This window comes from Silurus aristotelis, assembly GCF_946808225.1.
Source record: "Silurus aristotelis genome assembly, chromosome: 26".
NCBI lineage: Eukaryota > Metazoa > Chordata > Actinopteri > Siluriformes > Siluridae > Silurus > Silurus aristotelis.
Window position 1 is genome coordinate 7,032,329 of NC_139599.1, and position 22,125 is coordinate 7,054,453.

Below are 22,125 nucleotides of genomic sequence, written 5' to 3' on the forward strand. Positions count from 1 at the left end.
ACCTCATCACATCTCGCACTGCACCACGCTGGCTGAGATCCTCCAGCACTGCTCGACTGGTACCACCTTCTTTCAGAATGAGAGGTAAGTACACTTCAAGGGTCTTCTCTGTTCTGGCACCGAGGTGGTGGAATGAACTTCCCTTAGATGTTCGTACAGCAGAGTCCCTGACTATCTTCAAGCGACGATTGAAGACTTACCTCTTCCTGAAACACTTAAATGAGCACTTTCCAGGTTTGCTTTGTAGAATTCAAGAGTTATATTTATATTAAGTTTGTAATCTTGCGTACCAGTGTAGATTTATTCATTGCTAGAGACTCAAAGCACTTTTGTACGTCGCTCTGGATAAGGGAGTCTGCTAAATGCCGCAAATGTAAATGTAAATGTCACTTGAGGTCAGACTACGGTTCTACTGACCCGTTTTCGGCCTGTTCCAGGCTAAAGCTTTGTTGCTTCTAGTGTCTGTTGCTTGATCTTGTTTTAGAACTGCTGTCTCTGAAATATTAAGGATAGAAGCAACTTGACACTTACTGAATCTTTGTGCCAGTAATGCTAGGATTGAGCCTCTTTTTCCACTGTTTTTGGCATGTCATTTACCTTTGAAAGACTTCTAGAACTTTTTACTATCCTATTGGTCACATTGCTAAAGGATTGTGTTGATTACAGCAGTGCTTTTTATACTTTTTACCCCATTAAATACGATTGGATTCAGGTGGTCACCAAATCGGTACCTCATTAAGAAGATTGAGGTGCGCTTGTGTATAAATTAAGCAAAGCCTGGCATGGAATGCTTGTCATACTCAACAAGATGCTGATTTAGGAATAAATTGCAGCGGTCTCTTATTTTTTTCAGAGCTGTATATAGTAAACACACCTCAAGGTGTGTTTAGCGTCATTGTCTTGTTGGAATACAAATTTTGGTTCTACTATGTGCAAATCAGATGGCATATCACTGCAAAATGCTGTGGTAGCCATGCTGGTTAAGTGTGTCCTCAATTTTGACTAAATCACCAACTGAAGCAAAACGCTTCCACACCATTACACCTGGATGCCATAAGTCATTAAAGCTAAACTTATCTAGTTTGGACAATATAAAACAAAAACATATTCTGGGTTGTTTGTTTCCTACATATATCCATGTGTGTTCTTTCATAGTTTGGATGTGTTCTGTGTTAATTTACAATTAATTCCCCCAATTCCACATTCCAAAAAGTTGGAACACTGTGTAAAATGAAAATAAAAACTCCCTGTTGGCCACTAGATGGCGGTACAGGAGCTATTTACATTTTTTTCAGTTGTTTTGGAGCGTTTCTCAGATCAGACATGAAATTCTCAAAACTACTTGTTGAACCGCCACATAATTTAGTCAATTGTGCTCATCATAAGAACATTTCTTGTTGCTTTGATCAAATTGCGAATGCTTTGGTACATTCGTTTAATCGACTTTGACAATTGTCTGCTGTTTCCTACACTATCACGTGTTTATGTCACGTTGATCAAAATATATTATACTGTTTTCACCTAAATAGTCTTAACCCCCAAACAATCTCAGCATCAGTTCCAAAGCATCTGAGAAAAACTGTAAATACGCAGGGATCGAGTTTTCAGCGTAACCGGACACGTTTGAATATAACTGCACTTCAGAACTGGAGTATGCAAATGAGCGGCGTTAGGGAAATAGACACGTCACTGCAGTGGGCGTGGCTTACCCGCGGGGGGGGGGGGCTCTATTTAAAATGCGCCTACTTGCGTACTAGTGAGTGTGTATGCGTGGGCCGCTGCAGTAAAGGCAGCTCGCGCACTCTGTAATAAGGAAGGGTGCAGGGCGCTCAATGGACGTTAGTCAGAGATTGAACTTGAGTTGCGCTGCTTTGTTGCCTTTCACTCCACACCGAGAGTCAGGTAGCTCTTCTGCTAACGTGTTAATTCACTGAAATACGTTAGAAAGAAAGGTTAGTATTTTGTAAGGGTTTTCCGACTGTTTCTTGCGGGACTTGTGTTGGTTGAAACGCTCAAACCCGTCGTGGTTCTTCTCTCCATTGACTGCTCTTCTTTGGTGTCTTTGGAAACGACGGTGTTTTTCTTGTTGGGGTGATATATATATATATATTTTTACCATAGTCTCCATTCCGAGCGGGTTTTTTCTTGTATTAAAAAAAAAAAGTAGCTCGAACGTAAAAGAATAAGATTTACGAGGTTTCTCGATAACAAGTCGTTTTTGTTTCTCGTAGCACGGAGTTTTGTAGACCTTGGACCAGAGACGAAAAGCAGCTCAGGCTGCACTTTCACCAGCCTTCAGGTAGGTGTTTATTAATAACCCGAGTCATATTAATGCTCCATGGTTCACTTCTACACTTATTTTTGATACAGTTTGATTGGTTTTGTTTTTTTGTACAGTCTCTTCGGGTTTAATATCTATTGGAGATGCTAATCCCAGTCCTAGGCGTCAAGAAGGAGGACTTCCAAGCTCCAGATTAACCACCATTACCTACCTCTTTATTTAACGCCAACCATCGGTTTCCCACTCCAGTTTACAAACACCATGGCTTTTCTGATGAAGAAGAAGAAGTTCAAGTTCCACGTCCATTTCACTCTGGAAGAGCTGACGGCTGTGCCGTTCATCAACGGGATGCTCTTCTGCAAAATCCGGCTTCTGGAAGGGGGAGACTTTGTCATATGCTCGTCTAGGTAGGAGAAACGCTTGAGCCTTCATCTTTCATCTAGAAGTCTTTAATATATCTGTCTTTTCATTCAAACTAGATCTTGTGGTCCTTCAGCTAAGATTAGAAGGTTGTGTAGAACTCTGGTATGAGAATTGGATTTTTCTTTAATAAATATTACGTGACTTTTTTATCATCAGTAGTTTTTGTTTGACCTCTTCTAGAAGTGATCTGGATTTTCAGATGTTTAGTGAGAGATCTGAATTTCTTTTGGTCACTTATATGGATCTTCAGACTCTATTATTTGTGTGTCTTGAGACAAACGTTACAAATCTGTAACTTTTGATCTTGAAAAAAGATATCGTCAGTATCTTGTGGTTTTAGAATTGGATTCTACTTTGCTAAAGTTTAGTAGACCTTCATCATTGTCATCATAATTAAAGAGGACTTGGGGTTCCTCACTATTAAAGCTGGCCATTCAGATCCTCTGAGATGAGCGCTATTGATTTTAGAGAGGCCTCCTCTGATCATCTGATCTCATTTATTTAGAGACATCTGGATACTTCATTTAGATGTTTGTACCTCCTAATTAGATCACATCTTTTTTTTTTTTTATCTCATTTAATCTCTTTATTTATCATTTTAACATGGCAAATTGCAGTGTTGATTTCAGAGAGGTGTTCTGATCATATGATCTCATTTTTTTTTAGAGATACCTGGATTATGCCACTTCATTTAGGGTTGTCTAGATGTTTGTACCTCCTAATTAGAGAAACCAGAACCTTCTATTATCTATGTAGGATATCTAAATTGTGGCCATTTGTTCTCGCCTATTAGCGATATCTGGATCTTCTGACCTCTTCTTCTTGAAGTTATCTAATTATCTTAAAATTCAGAATGAGAATATCTGCATTTCTATTGGTTACCTGCCTCGATCTTCAGTCTGTTTATTGTCACTATATTTTGATCTTTACTACCATATATATCTAACATTTGTTGTTTATTTATGAGAGATTCTTCTTTATTAAGTCGACCATCATCATCATCATTGTAATTAGAGAGTATTTGGAGTTAATCACTGTTGTAGATGGTAATGGTGAGATGAGAGCTATTGATTTTTATTGATTGAGGTTTTGCCATTGTCTGATCTCATTTTTTAACATATCTGTATTTTGCCACTTCATTTAAGGTTGTCTAGACCTTTGTACCTCTTATCTATCCTTTTTTTTTGTTTGTTTGTTTCTGAGTCAGTCTTTTGCTCAATTATGGATCTTCAGACTCTTTTTATAATTCAAGTGTTTTGACCTTCAATACTAGATAAACGTTACAAATCTGTAACTTTTGATCTTTATTGACAAAAGATATCGTCAGTATCTTGGGGTATGAGAATTGGATTCTACTTTGGTAAAGTCAAGTGGACCTTCCTCATTGTCATCATAATTAAAGAGGACTTGGGGTTTCTCACTATTGAAGATGGCCATGGAGATCCTCTGAGATGAGAGCTATTGATTTTAGAGAGGCCTCCCCTGATCATCTGATAGCATTTATTTAGAGACATCAGTCACTTCATTTAGGGTTATAGAGTTTTTTTTTTATTTTTTATTTTTTTTAAATAGCGTTCATTCATTTAGGGTTGTCCAGACCTTTGTACTTTTCATCTATCTGGGTTTTTTTTTTTTTTTAGTTTTTGAGTCTTTTGGTCACTTATATGGATCTTTAGACCCATTACTATTTGTGTGGTGTGGGTTTTTTTTTTTTTATTTTTTATTTTTTATCATTTTTTTAAAAATAAATCTTCAGTACTAAATAAATGTTACAAATCTGAGAAAAACTAAATATCTATTGGACTGTTTTTGGATCACCAGGCTGTCAATTATCAGTGTGCTCTGATTTTTAGTACTAGATTTATCTGCAACAAAAAATGATTTAGTTAGAGATCTTTAATATATAATTGTATTTGAATTGGCTTGCTCTTTACTAAAGGTATCTGGAACGTCATCATTCTCATTATTATTGTAATGAGGGAGTACTTGGGATTCATCACTGTTCATCACATGTTGGGATGAGGGCTATAGATGATCAGTATCCTAATCACTTCATTTAGGGTTGTTTAGACCTTTGTGCCAGTAATTAGAGAAACCAGTACCGCATAATAGCTTCTCAAGATAAAAGATTTGGATCTTTTTGTTTCAGAGTGAGAGAGATCTAGATTTCCATTGGTGACCTGTCTGGATCTTCAAGCTTTTTATTATAACTATCTCTATCTGTAACATTTGATCTTTATATGTGAGAGATGTACAGCACTTTGTAGTATGAGAATTGGATTGTTCTTTACTATAAGATAACTAAGATATTATAGTAATTAGAGGATACTTGGACCTCATCACTGTTGTAGGCAGCTAGGTTGAGATGAGATGATCGATTTTGATTTATTTCTTTTTTTTAAATAGAGATCTCGATTTTGTAATTTAGGGTTGTCTGGTCCTTTGTACCTGTAATTAGCAGGACCAGGATCTTCTAATTTCTATTTGAGCTTTCTGAATTTTGTAGTCATTTAATCTCAATTATCAGCAGGGTCTGGATCTTGTGACCTATGCTCATCTGCATCTTTTTTATTTTCTGTGTGAGAAATATCTGGATTTATATGGGTAATGTTTGGTTCTTTTTTTTTATTTTTTATAATAATGTATTTTCTCTAATACCAGATATATCTGTAACATTGAATCTTTATTGGTGAGCAATATCTAGATCTTCTAGTTCTGCACACCTTAAATGGCTAAACCACAGTGTTGTCTCACAAATGCACTTGAAATATGTTTTGTTGTTTTGATCCCAGGATTAGCCTGAAGCGAGCTGTTTCAGCTCCCGCTAAGTGTTCGCCTAAATCAGGTGTGTTTTGCGCTGATGAATCGCCAGACTGATTATCTGGTCTATAAGTATCTCACAAGCTGTTTCACAAACCATAATTTTGGGAAAAATATTCAGCAATGCTTTACAGATCAATAAGAGAATTCAGAATTGTAGTAGTCATATTCTATAGATGTTATAGTCACTTTGGATATGAGTGATATTTTGACATGGTGTATTAATAGGGTTCATGGTTTTTGGTTATATAAATGCTGGTTACTAGGAGTTTACATTCTGTTGCTTATATGGAATAATGTGTATTTTTACCATCATGGGTCACTTGAGGTGAACACTTTATATTCATTTTGGGCATTAGAATGTCCATTATGTGCATCTCATCTGAAACGGGGTTTTGTCGCTTTATGTGGGTGTTTTTTTCCGATGGTATTTTTGGGCACATGCTATGGCGTGGTAAGCGCTGATTCTCTGGCAGTGCCAGGCACGTTTGTGTACTTGTTGCACTGAACTGCCCCCGTGCATTCATCCTGCACAATGCTGTGTCTGTCTACTGAGTCCAGGCATGTAGGGGTTATGTCCCCATCTCATTACCATTCCTTCAAAAGGGATGGTGAGATGGCAGGAGAGAGGCTATGCAGAGCAGACAGAATGCATGTTGCTTTAAAACCAACAAAAAAGAAGCGAAGATAAAGGCTGTCGGGAGAAAAAAGAGAGAGACTCGGCCTGAGAGAGAGAAAGAGAAACGCACAAGAGACTCGAACGATACTATACACAGAGGGCTTTTTGTCCCCTCCAAGACACACTGTTCAGTTTCTTTCTCTTCCTCCTCCCTGGTTCTTTTCTCTCATATTTCTCCTTCCCTCCCTCTTTATCCTGGTGGCTTGCGCTCGCGAAGCGGCCTATCAACAACAGCGAGCTCGGTTTTGTTTAAGGGTGAAGACACGCATGAGTTGACTCGGTGAAAGAGGAGCTCAGCGCTACGGATGAAGACGAAGTATCCGCTTCGGATTTGTCCCAGAAGCCCGGGAAGTGGGGGCTTGTAGGATGGCAGGGTGACTGAATGGGTTGCAGTTTATGGATCTGGGATGTAAACCCTGATCTAAAAAAAAGTTACATATCGTCTATCAAATCTGCGGACACGAAAAGGCTGTGATCCAGATCCAGTAAACTCTTCGAAGCACGTTGTGAAAATAAATGTTTTGTATTGGATTAAACCTCTTTATCTCCCCACCCTTATTTCTCCTTCCATTTTTTTTTTTTTTTTTTAAACCACCAATTTGGTCAAATCCCATTCACTAGTTAATGCAGGGCTCACACTATGCGATTTTGGCCACACTTTGGCTGTCTGAGACAAAAAATTTTTTAATCCTAAAAGAATCCTTTGAAAATCTGTCTGACATTAATCTGATCTGTGGTGCAAAAAAGGTTTGGGACCACTGAGGAATGTACAGTGCATGAGCAGCCTCAGTAGTCCTGCAGTTAGTTTGCTGTATTGATGTGCAGAGCAGAAATTCAACTGAAATTGCATTCAATCTGATTCTTGTTTAAACCAAGATCATTCTTTTTGTAATTTTAAAATTTTTCTACATTCAAGTTCTCTGTTATTGGTTAACCTGCAATTTATCAAATTTCTGTTTGATTCCTGTTGATTCCCGTTAATTCCCTTAGAAAGTTCCCCGTCTGGAAAATTCCTGGACCCTAGTTTTTACACATGCTGTGCCACAGGGTATTGTGTATTGCCCTGAGGAAAACGCCACCTGCCCTCTTCCTTGTACACGAGCTCTCAGATCCCCACGATCAGCTCGGGTCACTGTGATTGGCTAAGAAGAAAAATAGCCTGTTATCTTGACTTTTCAAACTCGATTTTGTGAAAGCTAATTTGTTGCACCACTTTAGTGCAGCAACTCCTTTTTTTTTTTTTTTTTTTTTTTTTTCTTCCCCCTTTGCTTGCTTCTGATATGACTGTGTGTTTTGGCTGCACCGTGTTTGATCGGCAGGTTCTCTGTCTGCTCTCTTGCGGTCACCGGAGCGGCACCCTGAACATGTTTTGCAAACCTGCGGGACGTCTTTAACTTCATTCGAACTGTGGCTCCTCGAAACCCTTCAGAACCGCCGATGACGGGGTCTAGTGTAATTTTAGCAATCAATGGGATGATGTACACGTGAAATAAGACCAATTAGGTTCCTGAGACAAAGTGCCACAACGTGTTTCTTCATCTTTACACTGCAGCAGTTTTCTGACCTGCACATTTTAACCATAGCAGATATTGTTTGATGAGTCGGTTCCTGTTACCGCTCGCTTTTTGACAGCATTACCTCCGCATCCTTTCCTCTTTCCTCTCTCACTTGTAGTTAATATAAAGCAGATAATGCCCTTTCAGTGTTTGTAAAAAATCTTTATGGTCTAGTTTTGTCATTTGAAAGCTTTTGTCCGGAGCTGAAATGCATATTATTACATATTATTTCTAAAGCAAAGGAAAATAAATAAAAGGGAAGCAGACCTATAAAGAGTCTGGTGTGCAAGTTTAGCATTGGTATACATGGAGTAAAGGTGTGTGTGCGTGTGTGTGTGCTGTAAATTCTTGTTTTTATTGTGCTTGTCTTGCCAGTCTGACAGGAGGGTTTTCGCTTTGGATGGAGTGATAAATGGATCTCTGTATAAATTCCTTCTAAAATTCAAAGCTGTAGCTTTCTGTGCAGTGTGGGGTTGTCTAGGAAACCTCTGTAGAGTGTGTGTGTGTGTGTGTGTGTGTGTTTTTAGATTCCAGTGATGTCTGAATGTTATGATTCTAGACTGTAATTATAATCAATGTTATTCTGTAGATGCTGTTCTAGAGTATTACACACATCTATCTAATATATATATTTGTGTGTGTGTGTGTGTATATACACACACACACCCACACAACCAGTGATTCAAGTGTTAAACCACATGTTTTGGTGCAAATATATGAAGGCTGTGTTAGGAAGTGAGCACCGGTGGTTTGGACTGAGGAACATTCCACACACACACACACACACACACACAGGGAGTCATGCTTATGTAAAAGCTTAACGCATTTGCTTTATTGGTTCATGTATCTGGACTCTTTGTGCGTGGTTACTCAAAAGCAAAACACTCAGTATCAGCACACACCTAAACACTTAACACTCCCAACACAAACAAGCATCACTCATGATAACTGTTCCAAAAGGGCAACAGGTGCTTGTACTAAACCTGATTGTGTTTTCAAGGTGTGAGGAATTATGTGTGATCAGAATGGATGAAAGTATAGCTCAGGGTATGTCTGAGTCTGGTTTTTGATCAGGAACAGAACTGTACCATGATGATGGAAAATCATAATGAAATTGGTGGCTGAGAAACATCAGTTTGAGATTAGAGCAGAACTGAAGCAGAGGAGCTGCTTATTTAATCAGGGATAACAATATGGTCATGTCTGTCTGTGCCAGTGTGTTGTTTTTTTTCTTTTTTCTTTTCCCCTCTCTCTCTCTCTCTTTGTCTTGTTTTCTGTTTCTTGCTCTCCCTGCTTTTTCTTTTTTTTTAATTCTGTCTGTTGTCTTTTGCTGTATGTCTTCCTGTCTGTCCCCCCCCCCTTTTCTAATCTTTTTTTTTTATTTTTTATTTATATATATTTTTTTATTCTGTCAGTGTTTTGTCTCTGCTGCTCTCTTTGTTTTTTTATTTGTTTCCTCTTTTTATGTTTTGTTTTTCTCTTGCTCTCTGTCTTCCTGTCTGTTTCTCTCTCTCTCCCTCCCTCCCTCCCTCCTATGTCTGTGTCTCCTTTGCTCTGTAATTCCCATTCCTTGTCTCTGATCACCGGGTATCTAATGTCTTTCATTTTCTGGATCAGCGAGCCTCTGTTATAGACACAGAGAGAGCGAGAGAGCGAGAAATTAAATTTTGTAAAGAGCAGTGTGAGAATAGAAAGTTGTTCGAGTGCAACCCAGCTCCATAAAACTGGAACAGGGCTGGGCATCTGGCACTGAGATTTAAAGGTTTATAAATTCTCTCACACACACACACACACACACACTCTCATACCTTATCTGCCCTTAGCGTTTTGCTGATTTGGCCCCTGCGGTGTTGTGAAAAGCCCGTAGCCTTCCCTTATCTCTGTCCTACAAACACAAGTGCACATTATCCTGGCCGTACTGCACACCGCCTGCCCTACAGCTGATTATCAAGAATGCTGGGAAAAACATCTGACGCTTTACCAGGCGCTTCTATAGCATGTGTGTGTATATAGACATTTATGTGTTCATTTGTTAACCTGTGTGTGTGTGTGTGTGTGTGTGTGTGTGTGTGTGTGTGTGTGTGATATCCATACATCAGTTTTTGTAATGTAATGGTATGACATTTTCAGTAGAGATAGGGAGAAGAAATGCAAAACATAAAATTGCTTGTCGTTTTTATTTTTAAAAGCAGTTTATTATTAACATTTCTTTAAACAATTAGTTTTTGTTAAAAACACTTTGTATAGCTGTGAAGATCTAAGCATCTGAAATATAATTAATTTAATTTTGTATAATAATTAAATGATATATGCATAAATTAAATATGCAAGCATTGAACGTAGTAAAGCCGCAGTAAATCAGATTTGAAAACATCCGATTAATCGATTAGCAAAATAATCGTTCGTTGCAGCCCTGGTCTGAGTAATGGCTTCTAATTGTGAAGCGAATAGAAAGAGAATGACCAAACACTGGAATATCCTTTTAAACCCCCCCCCCCCCCCCCCACAAGCCATGAACAACACACACAAGCAATCACGGCTCTGTTTCGGCTTGAGGAATTTGACCTCTCGGGAATAGCCATTAGTGAAGCTGTTTTTTGTTCCTTTTTTCCAAATTTCTGTCTCCAGGTTCAGTTTGAACAAAGCCCATAGTCAATTCAATTCCTTTTTATTTGTATAGCGCGTATAAAAATGAACATTGTCTCAAACCAGATTTTGCTTAGACTGCTGCCCCCGCAACCCGGCTACGGATAAGCGGGAGAAGATGGATGGATGGATGGATGGATGGAATACGGTGATAAAGAATAAATAAGGTGTTCTTTTTATAAGTGGAAGTTTGTCCCTAATGAGTGAGCTGGTGGTGACTGTGACAAAGAAAATCTCCCTGTGATGGCATAAGAAAGAAACCTTGAAAGGAACGAGCCTCAAGAGGGAACCCATCCTCATCTGGGTGGCAACGTATGTCAGTTTATTACAGCGAAACAATGTTGAGGTGTGCAGTGATTCTGATCAGATGCAAACTGTAATCCTGAGTCAGTGTAGCAGACTGTTGACATATTAACTACAATCCAAATCCTCAAAGCTCCGGTTCTTACTTCGTAATTTAATGGATCCCCAGGCCGTTTATGTGAAACCATCCACAGATGCCCGGGGTGGCCTCCAATCGAAGAGAACACCATCCAGAGGCAGGCTGGGATGAAGCAGATCCGAGAAGAGGAAAGGTGCAGGAACAGTGGTCACTGGTACCTCAGGAGCCTTTTTTACTCTCGAGAGAGAGAAAGATCTGGATTATAAAGTATTCTTATTGTTGTATAAAAGTTAACACTGTGAAATTGAGGACTCTTGCAAGACTTGCTATGAACATTTTATATCCATGATCTCTCCAGATCTTCTTCTTTACCTAAAAAAAAAAAATCTACTGATAAAAGACTTAAATATGTTTTCAGCCTCGACTTGAACACTGAGACTGTGTCTGAGTCCTGAACATTAGTTCCAAGGCTGTTCATAACTGTGGTGCTGTATAAGAGAAAGATCTGCTCCCTGGTCTGCTCAAAGCCTGCACCTTTTGATCGAAGTGGGCGTCGGGGATCATATTGGTACAGAAGTTTACTCAGATACTGCAGCCTGAGTTAAGTGCTTTATACGTCAGTAGTATATCAATGGGAGATTTAATGGGGAGCCAGGGTTGATGTGGTCATATTTTCTAGATCTAGTGAGGACTATTGCTGCTGACCTGTGCTGCTGGTGCCCCTAAAGGTCTAGTTAATTTCTCGTGCCTCAGAATTGTCTCCTATAACCAGAGCTCTTTCAGGTTTCTCAGCAGGTGCGTCACTGAGGAGAGTAGCCATAGTCCTGGCAACTTCTCGTGGAAAAGATCTTGTCGATTGGTTTCTATACACATATGTGCACACACACTGCGTGAACTTTTTGAAGCAATACATTTGTGTGTCAGGGTTTGTCAAGGGTTTACTGAGCAGTATAAAGGAGTGTTTTGTTTTAAGCATCTTGTTAGTAGAACTATGCTCCGAGTTAATAGCTCAATAATAACCCTGTTTCTTTGATTTCTACTTTGTTTTATTCACTAAATGCTAAGAATACCACAGAAGGCATGTAGATTCCCTGTAAGAGGCACAATTACTTAATATTTTGTATTTAAAAAGAAATGGTCTCAGAAATATTGTGATTTTACTGCAAAACAAAAAGAAAACCTTTGGCCCGAATCATGCGAGTTATTTCATAATATTTAACAAAGGAAAGCATGTCCATGTTTTGGTTAAGCCTTTTGTAAGGAGATTGTTCCTGTCAGGACAAAGAGCTTTTTCTTGCTTATTAGTATTTGACAAGCTGCATTTATTAGCTTTGCGGGAGAGAGACCGTTGGGGGAACAGTTGTAATTGTGAAAGTGGTATTAGGAACTTGTTTTTGCAGACACTTCAGAACATCATATACATCCTTTAAATGTAAATATGTAAACGGATGTAAAGTGTCATGTGCTTAAAAAGTTGCTGTGGAATAGGAAGAATGAAAATTCTCTGCACAGAAATACTCCATAAAAAGATTTTCTATTACAGAAGTTTATCACAATATAAAATACAGCATTCAAACCGTATCGAAACAAAATTGTTCATTTAAAACGAATATAAAAGCATCAATTCTTATACCTTTATCATTATATGAAATTAATTGTTTTGTATTATTATAAGGATAATACTAATTAATTGTCCATATTTTCCAGTAATGATAAATGCATATCTAACAATGAAAAGAGGGGGAATAAAGTGTAAAATGCACAATAAAAATGTGCACAATATTAGCAATTTGTTATAATGTTAAATGTAGTTGTATTACAGAAACCTTAAATAAAATGTAAAGAACTTGATATGATGATTAGATTATATTATAATGAAAGAAAAAGGTCTACAGTATCTCAGGAAAGCTTATAGTAATGGATGGGGTCGTAATATCATTGTTTCTTAATGGCTTGAACCCGTTTCAAGATGTCGCCAACGGCAGTAACGCGAATGTAAGTTTTCCCAAATCACTTTTTTTTTTTTTTTTTTTATGAAATAAAGTCTCAGCTGAACATGGAAACTGAATATAGCACTGTGGTAACAAATCTGACCCATACACTGATTTATTCCCAGACCAGACTTAAATAACCCCAAAACTTAATGGTCCTGTCTCTTTCTTCTTCTTTTTTTTTTTTTTTTGGATCCATCTTTATCATCTCGATTGATTTCTCTTCAATTGGAAAATGGTTGGAGGATGGTTCCACCTGAGCATGAGGTTCCTGTTAAGGGTTAAACTCAAGACTGGACTGTAATTTTATAGAAAGTTTGCTAGAATGGATTAGGGCTACAATTGGCTGGAAAAGTTTGGAAAGTAAGCAGTTGATAACCTCAACAATGATGGAACTACAATGATTGTGCATTCATATTCGTTCCCATTTGAGCCATGTTTAAATTTTTTATTTTTTTTCCCCTCATACTATCTCAGGGAGTTTTCTTCTTGGCACTGTCACCACTGGCTCGCTCATTAGTAATCAACTCATAGGGACTAATTGATGATTCTGGAACTTATGTTCACATTCTGTGAAGCTGCACTATACAAATAACATTTGAATTGGATTTTGGTTGTGTTCAGCCTTAACTGTTTAAAGACGTCAGATATTTAAAGCGAAACAGCTGGAGTTCTTCCCAAGAGCCAGGCAGTTTGCAAACGCAGACCTCTGTTTAGTTGTTTAGCAGTCTGCCTTATTTCTTTCCTTCCCTCTTTTTCTATCTATCTTTCACTGTAATATAGGGCTGTTATTATTCCGAATAAAGAAAGAGAAACTTTGGATAAAGCTGAGGAATCCGAGTCTGAAAGCGAGCGCCGAAGAGAAGTAGGTTAATCGTAGTCCCGGGGGAATAGAAAGAGAGAAGAGGAGTTTGTCATTTCAGCTTTAACACAACGTTTGACTCTTCCTACAGGCAAACATTTTTCTTGTTACAATCCGAGCTTCTTGCTTGACACTGTTTGCAACACACAAACAGACCGTTCTCTTCCTTCTGTTGTGCCTCTACACGCTTCTTTTGCTCACTCGTGGGTTGCGCAAAGGTCAAAGTTCAGAGGTCAAAGTATTCCATGTCTCGAGTGTGTGTTTGTGATCCTAGGTAACCCTTCCCCCATTTAACTCTTCCAGGACCAGTTTAAAGGACCAAGCTGGAATTGTTCAACTTGAACTCTATCCACTGTATGTACAGGTTCCTCAGGCAAGAATCAGAAGTATTAAATGGAACTGAAAGAGAAACTGAATTTTTTATTTATTTTTTTTCCCTTTAGTCCAAAGTCACTAATGGTGGAAGGGGAGAATTTTGTTAATGTTTTTGCAAAGCAAATTTGTTTGATGCTTTTTATTATCATTATACAGGTCTGAATATCATCAGTTCTGAATGTATGTAATTGTCAAGAATTGTCTTGCAAGAAAGGCAAGAATTTCTTGTCCTCATTTTATTTATTTTTGCCAGTATGGGTGCAAATATTTGGGTTTTTGTTTATATCCATGCTGAACTTCTCTTCTGTTACTTTACTTCAGATTTCTTTATTTAGCATTATTATTATTTTTTTAAAATAGTTGCTATGAAAAGCTCACCTGTGCATGCTGAAGTGCTCAGGCTGCCAAGCTCACTTTTTATAACATATGATGATTCAAACTAGTTTTAATACTTAGCTTGGATCTGGTAGGGTTGAAGTGGAGAACGTGTTTCCAGCTGTGGGTAAAACCCACAGAGGCTCATCACAGTAAAGGTACTGGGTAAAATCAGGTATTTTCCATCACCCAACTTTGTCAGTATTTACACTATATATTTACAGTAATTCACACTATATGGCTAAAGGGTGATGGAGACCTGAGTCTAAGGGTTACATGTGTGGTTTTTTTTTTAAATCACACCCTATTCTTTATATAGTTCCTATTTGCTGTTAGAACCTCCACACTTTTGGGAAGATGTTCCACTATATTCTAAAGTGTTTTTATGGAGATTTCTGCTCATTCAGCGCTAGTGAAGTCTTCTACTGATCTGCGGTGCATTCTTCATTCCAATTCATCTCAAAGGTGTTCAGTAGGGTCGAGTCAGAGCTCTCTAGCAGGCCACTCAAGGTCTTCCACTCCAACCCATGTAAACCATATCATCTTATAGATGGTGTACAGGAACATTTATCATGCTGGAACAGGTTTGGGTCTCTTTGATTAAGTGAGGGGAACGATTAATGATGCCACAGCCAAAGACATCCAATATTATTTGCCTCTAACTTTGTGGTAGCAGTTGGAGGCAGGCTGGGAAAAGCCAGGTGTCCCAATACTTTTTTTCATATTGCGCACAAGTGTAAATGGTAATAGAATAAGTTTGCGCAGCAGAACATAAATTCTAATGTTTATTAATTGAGTTCTTGCACTAGATTTCTTATGACTTTCTGTCCAGGAAAATCATCCATGCTAATCACATATAAAATTTAGTTTTAATCTTTTGAAAAAGTCTTGTTCACATCGGTAGAAAGGGTGTGTGTGTGTGTGTGTGTGTGTGTGTACGCCCTTAAAAAATCCATTAGCAAATATCAGCGTGTTATTGCTGAATAATTATCATATTATTATAGCAGACTTTTCCATCAGTGGCTGTAGATTATAGAACGTTAGCTAGGATTCTATTATCTTAGAATTGTTTTCATGGAAGTATAAACTTCCTGTGAGTCATATAAATCATGAAATCCGGTTGTTCTGGTCACTTCCAAGTGTGTGTGCTTATGAATGAGCGAGTGTGTGTGTGTGTGTGAGTGTGAGTGTGATCGTTGTTTATGACTACCATGATCTCAAAATTAAAATCCTTTTTCCTGTAACTCAAGTAACCTTTAAAAGATTTTGTGGATTATTTGAGTGCGTGTGTGTTGGTTGGGGCTGGCCGATTGTCAGAGAGATTCAGACTGAAACCAATATTGAGACAGCTTGGAATATTTGGAAGAAGCCAGAGTGCATGGTGGAGAAGAAGAGATTGAGTTCATGACAAATGTACAGACTTCTCTGCTTCCACCTATGCGCTCTCAAATACATCTCCTGGTCAGGGTTTTTTATTTGGTTCGGATTGTTTTATTATTTTTTTGCTGTACATTTTGTGTACAGTGTGCTCTTCGCCCTAGATATCTTTCGTGGAGTTCCAGGTCTATCTCTCTGATCTCCGAGAGTAGGATTGTAGGCAGACCGAGTGTGGGGGGGAAATGCAGATCACAGTTCCTATTCCTACACAGTCACAGACTTGTTTCCTGACCGCAGTGGAAAGTGATTGGCAGGTGTGTCAGCGACTCGTTCTCTCCGCTTTCTACCTTAATGGATAGTAGATTGGGGGCAGAAGTAGCTCAGTGGCTCAGTTACGACCTTTCAATCAGAAGCCCAACATCTTGAGTTTAAATCTCAGCACCATTAACTGTTGGGTCCTTATACAAGTGCTTGGTTGCATAAATAAGAGAATTGTAATTGTCAAGTTTGGATAAGGGCATTTGCCAAATTCTGCAAATATAAATATAGATTGCCATAAAGGTTTGTTTTTTATTAAAAATATATATTTTTTTATTGTTAGCATGGCATAGAGTGACGCTTAAATTTTTTATTTTTTTCCCCCATTGTAAAAATCTTGCTTCTGGCTGTTCTCTTGACCAGGGTGGGTTCCAGGCCCTAAACCAGCATTCCTGGGATTGGCTCCAATCCACATGAGTGAGTGAGTTAGTAAATTAATGTGTGCATGTGTGTTGATTAATGCTAGATTTGCTAGCTAGCCTTATAAGACTGCTGAAGTGTGCTTCCCAGTTTTATGTTTTCAAGGCCCACATCTTAATGAGTGATGTCTGTACTGCATTTAATTAACTTACAAAGAAATGGACATACGAATGGACCCAGTGGTGGACAATAATGAAGTAAATGTAATGCGTTGCTGTACTTAAGTAGCAAGTCATTAATCAGGGTCGAGCGTGCGCTCTGTCTTGAACTTGTTTTGCTTGGCGGTATCTACTTATCACCAACATACAGTTCAACAGCAAGTAGAACATTTTAGGAAGAATAAATGATGGAAAGAAATTCCTGATTTGAACTCGCCACAACACTCGTGGCCTAATTTTCATTTTTTAAGTAGTTAAAAAGAAGGATTTGGGCTCATAATAATTTTAGGATATCACTGTTTGACTCATTAATAATATTCTCTTAATAGATTGATGTGCTAAGAGTTTTTATTTTTTTCATAAACTGAGTTGATTTAAGCAAAGTGTCTTGTGACAAAAATGATAAGTGGAACATTATAGCCATAACAAATCAGTTCTTCGGATACTTAAGTACATGTAAATGCAAATACTGTTGTGAAAATTTAAATCAAGGACTTTTACTGGAGTAATATTTTGTCTCTACTTTAACTTAAGTACTTAGTTTGTGTATTTCATCCACCACTAAACAAACCTCATGTCAAAATTCGGAAATACTTGCCTCAAAGCACATTGTTTTTCATATTAATAATCATAAAACAATCCTTTTTTAAATATGGCCGAATCACAAAAGCTTTTGCAAGTTATTAGATCTGGTGGACTGATGAGACACCAAACAGTTTTCTGAGGAAACTGATTTCCTCCCGGTTTCAGTAAGTGAATTTATCCTGTGGTTTTTAGCTCTGCAATACTGGTATCTTGTTAAACAAGACATTTTTTTTTTCTATTCTCCAGTCGGAGTAACATGGAAATAGCTGCTTTTGTTGCAGATTATGCAAGTAACTTGCTCATTTGACATAAATAAAGAATATGGTGTCACTTCCTGTAGACATGTGCGAATAAGTTTCCTGCATCACTTCTGAGAACATTTGGCATCCAAATCTCCCCCTCCCCCATTTTATATCATCAAGATCCTCAGTCACAGAAGCTTTCTGTCCTGCTTTTAATCGAAAGCAGACCGAAACCTTCGAAAGAATGTGTGAGCATTTTGGGGTGAGAAAGCAATCAACACATTCCTGACATAATCAAGCTCACGGTTGCTATGTTATTCTGCCAGTTTGCAATGTACGCAGCAGCTCAGGGGTGTGTATGAGTCACGACGAGCTCGGTTGACATTTACGACAGGGACTCAGGGATTTCCATGGGCACAGATAAACACATACTCGCACACCCTCTCCTACAGGCATAGAAAAGCCATTCATCATGACGTCGTGATCTTTTGCATTGTGAACAATCTCACACATTTAGCTCTGAGAAATCAAGTGGCATAACCTATTATGGTGTGTGTACATTTGTGCCTAGACTTGTCTGACGAAGGGGGGGGGGAAAGTAGGTCGTGTGAAAGAGAAGCGTTTCGGCTAAGATCAAGCCTGATCAGCCTGCACCATCTTGCATTGACAGTTTGAGGTTTTGTTGTTGTATCTACCCCAGTTGTCAGGGTAAATGCTAAGGGGGGGATCCAGTGTAGTACAGACTGGGGATTTTGTTTTTAATTCCCCCCTCTCCCCTTGCCCTGAAATTTGGCGACTCATTTTTCCCAGCACAACTACAGCTATTAGTAATCAACTGTGATGGTCAACAGTGAATATATGAATCATGAAAGTTTCCCAAAACATTTTTTTGCCAAGTCCCGCCTACAAGCCAGCTTTCACCAATCGTGAAAAAAAATCGACTTAAGTACAGAAACGAAGTATTTGCATTTTGTTACTTCCCACCTCTGGCTGTACCTCAGCCCAAGCAAGGATCTTGAAGGCTACCAGAGGCATCTTTCAAGGCTTTTCCACACTGTTGCTCATGCCGGGGTTTTGCATTTAGAGGAAAGCTACTGTCTGCCCTAAACACAAACTCAAAAATTAATGCTAAGTGCTTCTCTGATTGACAGGGGACAGAAAGAAGTGCATCCCTTCTACCCATATCACATGCTGGCTGGAAAATCGTCGGGATTTGAATTTACAATAGTGCAAATACAGCAATTATTTTTCCTATTTGTGCTCTGGAGTTGTGATTAATTAAGAATCTGGGCATGAGTGCCATTGCTTTGAGGGATTTCCCAGAAACGCAACAATCCTACCGTCTCTTCTGTGCGAAGTTGTGCGTGTATATAAGAGCATCTTCTGCTTTATTACTGGCTCTGGAAAGAGCGCACTTGGTTTACATTTCCATTTCTGTTAAAGTACACACACTGCAAATTGTCTTGGCTTTTGACGGACCTTTAGCAGCGACTCCTTAGTCTTCTAGCACGCTTGTTTATTGGAATTGCCTCTAAGCCTCTTTGTAGAATTCCAGGCTGCAGTAAGTGAGAGATGTAGAAAGGGTTTCGATTCGCAGCGGGTTTAGTGCTTGCGCGAGACGTCTGCATACAGGTCTATAAACAGCACCGAGAGGATGTAGCTACAGTCGCAGACTGAAACTGGAAGAGGTTTAAGGTCATGAGATGTACTGATGAAGAGAAGTGTGCATGTGCGTGCCTAAGCGTGTGTGTGGTTTCCATAGTTTGTCTTGTAACTGTGCTCACGCCGATAGTTTGCAAAAATGTACGCGTTGCGTTTGCATAGTCGTGCAATGGAAAGGAGCAAGGTTGCAATATGTGAAAGTGGCTGCAAGTGTGTTTCTCTAGACAAAGGTCAAATATAAGCATTCACGTTCCTTTTTTTTAAATTTCACTATTTTTCGAGCTTGTAATTACGTAATTGTATTTTAAAGGGCCGATTGCTGACACTTGGAACTCCTTCCACGATTGTCCTACACCTCGTTGTGTAAACCTTTTTTAATCTTGGATTAGCCTTATTTGGAACATCTGTCCTGCAAATCTCTGAGAATTAGCAATTGAGGCTATAGCAAAGGGTGGTTTTTTTTTTTTTCCAACCAGGCGATGAAGGATAGTTTTGTATGGTAGTAAGTAAAGGATGGTCAAACCGGCTTCAAGAATTTGCTGAGAACAATTCTTTGTATTTATAGATTTTATCTTTATGACTCCACTTTGATTCTCTTTCATTTAATTATTATTATTTTTTTATTATATCAACTAACTAACATAGCTTAGGTGTGTGTGTGTGTGTGTGTGTGTGGCCAAGCCTTCCTTTGTTTCCATTCTAGTTATTCATTTGCACTATGACGTCTACAGGGACATGTTCCTGGTTTCTCACATGACTTGTTGGAAGTTTTAATGGAGCCGCCTTCATTCCACAAACAAAAAGAACATCACTTTCCCCACAGGTGCAATTCTACATCTTAGGATTTTAACATTGCGAGATAAATTTGGCTCATATCCCGGTTAGTCCGACGCCTCTGCCTGTCTTTTGTTCCTCTCAGTTACAAGGAGAATCGCTTTAACCTTTAGTCTAATAAAAGAATAGATCGGATAGATCAGCTGCGTATTAGGTTCGATCCCAGACTTGAATTGAAGGCTTTCTTGAATCCGATTGGCTCGGAGATGTGAACAGGCGTGCCAGGCAACGTGATTTTATATAAACCGATAAAATATATTCTTAATTATTTAATTTTTTTAAGGTGATGATGCTCTTTTTGTGTAGGACTTTTTTTTTTTTTTTTTTTTGTATTGTTGGATCAAGTCTCCAATGTAATTGTCCACCATGAGAAAGTTTGGATTAAAAGTTCATGAGAAAAGTTAAGGATCGAACACATCAAGAGGAAGAAAAGGGTGTAGTGAAGGAACGATCGTTCGATGCTGTAACTGTGTGTGTGTGTGTGTGTGTGTGTGTGTGTGTGTGTGTGTATATATGTATATATGTATATATGAGAGAGAGCGAGCGATATAGAACAAGAAATGCATAAAAAAAAGTGTGATGTGTTCATGTAGCATTATAAATTGTATTCATTTCCAAAGGGCAGTGCGTTTTATGGTGGTAAGAGCAACTTGATTATTTTCCACCAGGTGCTTTATTATTGGGTGAGAGTAGAGTGAGAAGAGAAGGAGAAATGCAGGTTAGTGAGAGATTTGAGAAGTGAAAATTTAAGTAAAAAAAAAGACTGGTTTTTTTAAACAGTGTTTTTGGAGCAATGCAGTTCATACGAGTTCTTGAATGACTTCTGATACACGCACTGCTTTTTGTCACAATTTCGTCCCTTTGCCATGGCGAATCCGAATTATTTCGTGAGCCAAAATATTTCTGATGTAGATTTGTGAACTTACGCACACAACATGGACGTGTGTGATTTGTTCGTCACACATTTACAGCCGATCTTCGGCACCTTTTATTCTGTGACTGCAGTTAACTTTCCAATTTGTCACATTCGGTCTCAGGTGTGGCAACCTTTTTTATTGAACCTTACCGCTGAGACAGGATACAACTTACAACATACTCAATTACACCCAGTAACTGATTGTCAGGATCAGGATGGATCATGGAAACACGTAAAAAAAACAAGCGCACACATGCATTCACTAGGGGGGTGAGTTATCTTGACCAGTCTGCCTACAAGCCTACAGGCATGTTTTTAGGATGTGGAAGGAAACCGGAGAAGACAAACATGCACACAGAGAGAACACACACAGAAACTCTATACGGACAGTAACGTGAGCTCGGGATTGAACAAGGAACCTTGTTGCTGTGAGCGAACAACACCACCCGCTGCACCACCATTTATTTATATTGCATTCTTTTTAATATGAAAAATCTTAAAAAATTAAATGCAGAATAACTGCATGAAAAATGTCGTATGTGTACACATATACACAATATGGACAGTATTGGGACACCAGACTTTTTTAGCCAGACGTGTTTTTTTTTTTTTTTTTTTCCTCAAACTATTGCACAAAAGCCAGCTCCTCACCTACATCACTACCTGACCTTACTTAAACCCCTGTGGCTAAATGAGCGCAAATCTTCAGGCGCACACTCCTAAATCTAGTGGAACATCTTCCCAGAAGAGCGGAGACAGCAAATGGGGACTAAATTTGAGATTTTCTGACATTCTTTTATTGGCGAGGACTCACATGACACCCGCAGAACCCTGTACAAACATGTATACACACTGACATTGGCTCCATGTGGGCAGTGTTACTTGAGTGTCCTTCACTTTTCTTTCCTTCTGCTTGTCTTTCTCCAAGTCAGCACAGGTGTAATCTAATCTCGGTGAACAGAGGACCGTTTGAACACATTTTGTTTCTAGCTCTGTGGTTCTTTCCGTTGTGAGTGTTGTATAACGCATGCCTTTGTGGTACTTAATAAGGAAAGATGATTTTTTTTTTTTTTATCCTTTGATTTGGCAGGGATTTTTATATGCATTTGTATAGAGTTTAAATGTAGGTGTTATTGTTTGTGCTGCGACTGTGTGGTGATTGTAGATCATTATTTTGATCCAGATAGTTATAAATCTTAAGAAACAGATCATATAACCACCAA

At 38.6% G+C, this 22,125-nt stretch overlaps 1 protein-coding gene across 2 annotated transcripts in view; it reads left to right on the forward strand.

Annotated features, from left to right (window-relative positions):
- The first annotated feature begins 1,758 nt into the window (after positions 1 to 1,758).
- The window catches only part of eeig1b (estrogen-induced osteoclastogenesis regulator 1b), a 43,593-nt gene continuing 23,226 nt past the window's right edge, over positions 1,759 to 22,125 (forward strand). Inside the window, exons 1-3 of one of the 2 annotated variants that reach the window (XM_083531959.1) lie at positions 1,759 to 1,952; positions 2,232 to 2,299; positions 2,398 to 2,688. In XM_083531959.1, coding sequence (XP_083388085.1) covers positions 2,543 to 2,688 — 146 coding nt within the window. In that variant the 5' untranslated portion in view covers positions 1,759 to 1,952; positions 2,232 to 2,299; positions 2,398 to 2,542. The remainder of the gene's footprint in view (positions 1,953 to 2,231; positions 2,300 to 2,397; positions 2,689 to 22,125) is intronic. The other variant, XM_083531960.1, reaches the window with a different exon arrangement.